Here is a 6,478-nt window from a genome sequence, read left to right as displayed (position 1 = left end):
GTACGCTGAGAACGTGAAAGGATATCGTGTGTACGACATGGATGCGTCGAAGGTCAAGGTGACACGGTCGGTCAAGCTGGACGAGCGTGAGGTGGGCGGAATCTATGACACGCAGTCGCCATCTTCAGGAACGGTCATCCATGTGACGAGGAACGGTGATACGATCGTTCCAATATCGGGAGTGGAACGTCAGCCTGCTCAGGATGAACCGATGGAAGAAGCAGAGGAGCCTGCTCAAGACATTGAGATGGACGACCTTGAACTGGAACGGAACGCAGAAATACAGCAGCTACCCGCGCCGGAGGAACCCAGGTTAAATGGGTTGGATTTGGCAACGTTCCATTCGCAGCCTCCATCGTTCTATGAGGACCGGATGATCTTCCATCCTGAAACGGAACGATCTACGCGCCCTCGTGAGCCATTACTTCTACTTGGGAATGGTGACGATGAAGACGTGGAACGTGGAAGTGATGGACCGTCATCTCCTAAGCGTGCCAGAATCGACGAAGATGGTTTGCTCGCAGAGGCAGTGTTGGCGTACGCGGCCAGCATTGGTGGCGTTCCAGATACGCCTAACACGTAGGCAGAAGCTATTGCCAGTAACAAAGCAGGAGAGTGGCGTCGTGCTATGCAGTCAGAGCTGAATTCGCATTCCCGGAACGGAACATGGACGCTCGTTCCACGTGGAACGACAACTCGTTCCATTGGATGTCGCTGGGTCTTCACGAAGAAGCGTGACGAGAACGGCCGGGTTATCCGTTACAAGGCACGTCTAGTAGCGCAGGGGTTCAAGCAGAAGTTTGGAATAGACTTCTTTGAGACGTACTCCCCAGTTGCGAATATGAACTCGATTCGAGTTGTACTCGCTGTTTGCGTTACGTGCAGCTACATTATGGAGCAACTGGATGCCGACACAGCGTTCCTAAACAGTTGTTTGGTGGATTTGGTCTACATGGACGTTCCACTTGGTCTCGATAATGCTGAAGGCATGAAGTGCAAGCTGCTAAAGGCCATCTACGGCTTGAAGCAAGCTGCAAGTGCATGGAACAAGACTATTCATCGCGTGTTCCTGCAGAATGGTTTCAAATGTTGCGGAGCCGACCAGTGTGTCTACGTCAAGCGTTCCAAAAACGCATTCGTGTACGTATGTCTATATGTGGACATGATCATTGCGGCCAAGACGCGCGACCAAATTCGGGAGGTCAAAAACGCCCTGAAGAGCGCATTCAAGATGAAGGAGCTTGGCGAGGCCAAATTCATTTTGGGAATGGAGATTGACCACGATAGAGAATGTGGAACGTTGATGATCAAGCAAACTCGGTACATTGACGACATTGTGGAACGATTCAATCAACGGAACGCCAAGATGGTGGAGAACCCTTGTGCAGCAAACCTGAAGTTGTCCAAGATGATGTCGCTGACTACGGAAAAGGAACGTGCCGAAATGCGGTCACGACCGTATCGTTCCTTAATCGGGTGCCTCATGTACATCACAACCTGTACTCGGCCGGACATTGCCTACGTTGTCACGCAGCTGGCACGCTTCCTAGAGGATCCTGGAACGCAACACTGGAAGGCAGCGATTCGTGTTCTGCAGTATTTGAAGTCCACTCGCCATCATGGTATCGTTTACAAAAGTGGAACGAGTGGATTTGGAACGCAAGCTGTCAAGGCAGAAGCGTTTACGGACGCAGACTGGGGAAGCAACATTGACGACAGACGTTCAGTGTCTGGCGTCATGATCATGATTGGGAACGCTCCGGTGGTGTTTAAGTCTAAGTACCAGAGGACGGTTGCACTTAGCTCAGCGGAAGCAGAGTACATGGCACTAAGCCTTTGTACTCAAGAGGTACTGTGGACACGTGCCATGCTGAAGGATATGGGTCACGAGCAAGTGGGAGCGACGCAGGTCTGAAAAGACAATCAAGGTGCTATTGCACTTGCAAGCAACGCTGGATATCACGCGAGGACCAAGCACGTGGATATCCGTCACCACTTTATTCGAGAGAATGTGGAACGTTCCACAATCAAGGTGGCCTACATCGACACGAAGCAGCAGTTAGCTGACATGCTTACGAAAGCACTGGGAACGAAGTCGCTAGCGTTACTTCGCGAAGCAAGTGGAATCAAGAAGAGGAACGACGTGCAGTAGCGGTGAGTGGGAGTGTTGATATGCACCGACTCTGCACGGTTCGGCTAACCGGCGTGACATTCCAAACTGGACCGGTCCCAAACCGGTTAATCTGGTGGATGGCCAGGAGCACTGAAGTTTAGAGGACAGATTTAATTGACTTTAATCTACTCACTTCGGCATTTGCCTTTAACAACAACAACAGTAGCGTAACTTAAGCCGTAAGGTATACGTGACAAGATCACATCTACTGTACTGTACGTTAATAATAATATGTTGCACAAATTTCAGCCTTCTGTAGAGAAAATACATTACGGTTATGTACGAGCAGCTGCAAGCGCTGGGGATGCTGGCTAAAGCTGACAAAATAACATCCGGTGCTGTAGGTCATACGATTCATGAAGTGTAATTAATCGTCTATCTCTAAAGTGCATTATATGCGAGCACTTTGGTAGCTTTGTATCTGTAGCAATAGTCTTGTACTAACAGCGTATTTGTCTGTGCGGAACTACTTAAAAATATTTGCAGCAATTACAGATAACGTAACTCTTATTTTTCAAAAGATCAACATATAAAGAAACGCACTGAAAGGAAATTTGAGAGAATCGCTCACATGTCAACGTACATGTAAATATTCATGTCGAATACTACTATGATAATCATTCATAATCCTCTACAATTTTATAAAGGCCGAGCTATACATGGCGCGTACGTACAAGTGTTGCGACATATGGCTTCGTAGATCATCGTACTGCGTTCTACAACTTCGTGTTGCTAAACCAGACCATCTCAACAGGGGTTCGAGTCCACTTTGCACGATCGGTCGACGTCAGCTGGCGTCACTTTCCTCTTGTACCATGTACATTTTGAAGCTTCTTTGCATTTTTCCCAGTAGAAATCTGAGGCTATTTTGCTAGCTCCTTCTCACCGTAGACCCGCCTTAATGTTTCAACAACAACACCGTCCGGGTCCTTCTTGTTTATCTTGGCAACGTATTTTCTCCAAACGTTGAAGCTAGGGGTGCTCAGAATATCTCCCCCTGCCGCGTTTAATCTCAACGACAAGAAAACGTCGTCGGGAGTTTGCCCGCTTGCTATCCCTATCCTTTCATCTGCTTGCTCGTGGGCGACTTGACTAGGTTCTTGATTTTTTTTCAATCCAAGAAGGTTTAGGCTCAAGGTTCCCTCTTCGTTTTGCTCGATGTTAAGCCTCAATAGCCTTTCACCCGTTGTCGACCTCTCACTGGACAGGATTGAGTTGACCGCGCTCACAAAAGGAAGCTGGGCGCTTACAAGAAGAGTAGCAACGATTAGATAGTAGAATCGGGATTATCGTCAAGCCACTGACACGAAAGTACGGTGTCTTTTTAAGGAGGCGAATTGTCTTAGAGGAAAACAATAAGTGAATATGGTTTATAGAAGCTCTCGCACGCTATTGGCTTCGGTAGCTTTCATACCAGTACGGTAAACATAGTGGCACTGTACAAAATCGCTGTGACATGCCTAAATACATGTAAACATAAGTCTGTGACATGCACGAAAGAACTTTTTAAACCGTGGGTAAGCAACAACAAAAAACGTTTTTTTTAAAGCGCCAAAGCTTTTGACGCTGCGACTTGCTTTTCAATGTTACACGTATTACGATGAATGCTCGATACACGGGTAGGACAGAAACATGTCAGGGATCTGTCGGTTTTTAATTGCAGATTCAGTAGGTATGATCAACTGCTATTTAAGCATTTATTTTAAGGCTCTTAATAACATTTAGCCATTAGTATCACCACCACGTAGAGGATTGGCCTATAAGAATCTCAACCTGTTTCTTTTAGTGTTTTTGGCCCAATCCAGTTTCGCCCTCCAATTCACCTAAATCATCATCAATGCAATGATGATCCTCCATTTGAGTTAAAAGGTAATTGTCTGACGTGCGTTGCCCGGGACGCTCTGGGTACATGTATTGCCGTTTCTTCACTGTAGAAGCGTTTTCTCAAAACTGGTAAAAAGTGGAGACCGTTTCGGCAACACTTATAAACCGCAGTAGCAAGACGCTTGTTCGTTTGGTATATTGCGTTTTTTTAGTGAGCGCTAACGTAATGCGAGCGAAGTACATAGTATGTACTTCGAACTGTTGCTGTATGTACTACATACAGCAACAGTTTCAGCAAACATCCTTAAAAGTGTGAGTTTTTCGAATTCTACACTTATTAAACGCTCTAAAAGCGGAAGCCAGTCGTTGATGACAGCTCTTTATGTCCTATTATATAGTGTTGTTAGTTTACGTCCGCTACCGTTCCTGGGCGAATGGTAACTTGGCTACTACGTGTCGATTTTGTTCGATTGGGTCGACATTCACCCAGGTGAGATAAGGTTTCACATTTTCTAAGTATTGCGACATTGTGTACTTCGAAGTACGTTTTGTATTCGACTGTAAGTTTTACAGAACTACAAAATTAGCCAAAATATGCTTTCGTAAAGGGGAAGAAGCTTTTAGGAAAACTGATTTCAAATGAGTGTTTTTTAATGTTGTTGGAGTTTCTGAACCATGATATAGCATGTGTACTCTATACAATGGTGGGGTGCCAATCCGAGTCGCCACTTCGATAGAAATGGGAAGCAGAGCCTCCTACGAGGAGTCCTCGTGCCTTCCCCCTATTCTCTGCGCTGGCAGTGGGACTCATAGCGGTAGTGGCAGCTGCGGTGTCTGCTGTGGACCCTTCGGAGCTGCGTCGTCTGGTGTCTACCTACACTGGGCTCTCATTTAGCAACACGACCTTCGATGGCGTGGACTGTACACTAGCGGAGCAGTATGTGACTGACGTGCTGCCAGTGAAGGGCTTCCATATTCTATGCATCCACAAGAATCATCCAGAGGGAGAGTAAGTGGACATTGTCATCTCTCTCTCTCTTTCTCTCTGAAGTGTATGGCTTAAGTGGACATTGGCGGACGCCCTTACAGGTTGGACATCACAGCATTCAAGGACGGCAATGCGCCGTCTATAAAGATTCAGAGTAAATACGATCTCGCAGACTTGAAGACGCAACTGGAGAAAACGCTGGAGATTCCGGAGCCAAAAGATGACGTTGCGCGGAAGTACAAGCAGCCGTACGCCTTCTTCACGCCCGAAGGCGCGAGACGAGAGACACTAGAGGACATAATGAACCAGATCGTCTTCCTCTTCGAAGGAGGCCAGTTCATCTGGCCTGGTATTCGAATTGGACATCAGAGTAAGTTGTGGGAAATATTTCAATAACCCCAGTTTTGACAATTTTTTTGGAAACTTTAAATGAAAATTTGTAGCTGTGGTCAAAGAAGTGGCGGGCAAAGGCGACGTGGTGCTCGAGACGCTGAGTCTGACTCCTCTGGTCTTCAGCGTGGACGAGTTCCTCAAGGACGACGAGATCGACATCATCATGGCCTTGTCGCTGGAACATCTGAAGCCGTCGACTGTGACGCTGATGGACGGACACGAGGACCGAGCAGCCACAGACTGGCGAACGAGCACGACGTACTTCCTGTCGTCCAGCAAGCACTCGAAGCTCGATGAGATTGATCAGAGAGTAGCTGACTTGACAAAGGTGCCCGTTGATCACCAAGAAGACGTGCAGGTGCTGCGTTACGAGGAGACGCAGAAGTATGACCATCATACAGACTATTTCCCTGTGGAACATCACAAGAACTCGCCTCACGTGCTGGAATCTATCGACTACGGGTACAAGAATCGAATGATCACAGTGTTCTGGTACATGTCGGACGTGGCCAAGGGCGGACACACGATTTTCCCGAGAGCGGGCGGTGCACCCAGGCCACAATCGATGAAAGACTGTAGCACAGGACTGAAGGTGTCACCGAAAAAGCGGAAGGTGATCGTTTTCTACAGCATGTTGCCCAATGGACAAGGCGACCCGATGAGTCTTCACGGTGGATGCCCTGTAGAGGACGGCATCAAGTATTCCGGCAACAAGTGGGTGTGGAACAAGGTGAGGGACTGAGTCAGGAGTAACCTTTTTTTATGGATTGCGTTTGCCTTTTTTGTGTCTTGCACCGAAAACTTTTAACGCATTCTGTTAAGACTTCATTAGTTATAAGAGTGTTTGAGCGTATTCATGATTACTATTATAGAGTAGGCGAAGCGCGCGTACGACTGCGTGACGCTCGGTTGACAGTTGGAGCAGACGCGTGCAGCGATCTCGACTGAAGGCACCGGCCAGAAGTCGAAAAGAGTACAGAGTGTGAGGAGTCGGAAGGGCGAAGATCGCGCAGGGGAGGTGACGCAAGGACGGACTACGCCGAAGGCAAGGGAACCCAAGGAGAGGAGACAACGAACGAAGGAGAAGCAGTCAGTAGGGT

At 47.7% G+C, this 6,478-nt stretch overlaps 1 protein-coding gene across 1 annotated transcript; it reads left to right on the top strand.

Moving 5' to 3' along the window:
• Positions 1-4,906: 4,906 nt before the first annotated feature.
• PITG_19004 (uncharacterized protein) lies at positions 4,907-6,120 on the top strand (the record flags this gene model as incomplete). Its single annotated transcript, XM_002997448.1, has 4 exons — positions 4,907-4,911; positions 5,002-5,010; positions 5,087-5,355; positions 5,429-6,120. 4 exons carry the CDS (start codon positions 4,907-4,909, stop codon positions 6,118-6,120), a joined length of 975 nt encoding a protein of 324 aa, XP_002997494.1.
• Between the last annotated feature and the right edge of the window lie 358 nt (positions 6,121-6,478).

The sequence above is a fragment of the Phytophthora infestans genome, genomic scaffold, assembly GCF_000142945.1.
Source record: "Phytophthora infestans T30-4 supercont1.74 genomic scaffold, whole genome shotgun sequence".
NCBI lineage: Eukaryota > Oomycota > Peronosporomycetes > Peronosporales > Peronosporaceae > Phytophthora > Phytophthora infestans.
The sequence above is the reverse complement of the archived record's forward strand: the minus strand, read 5'-3'. Positions and strand labels throughout refer to the sequence as shown.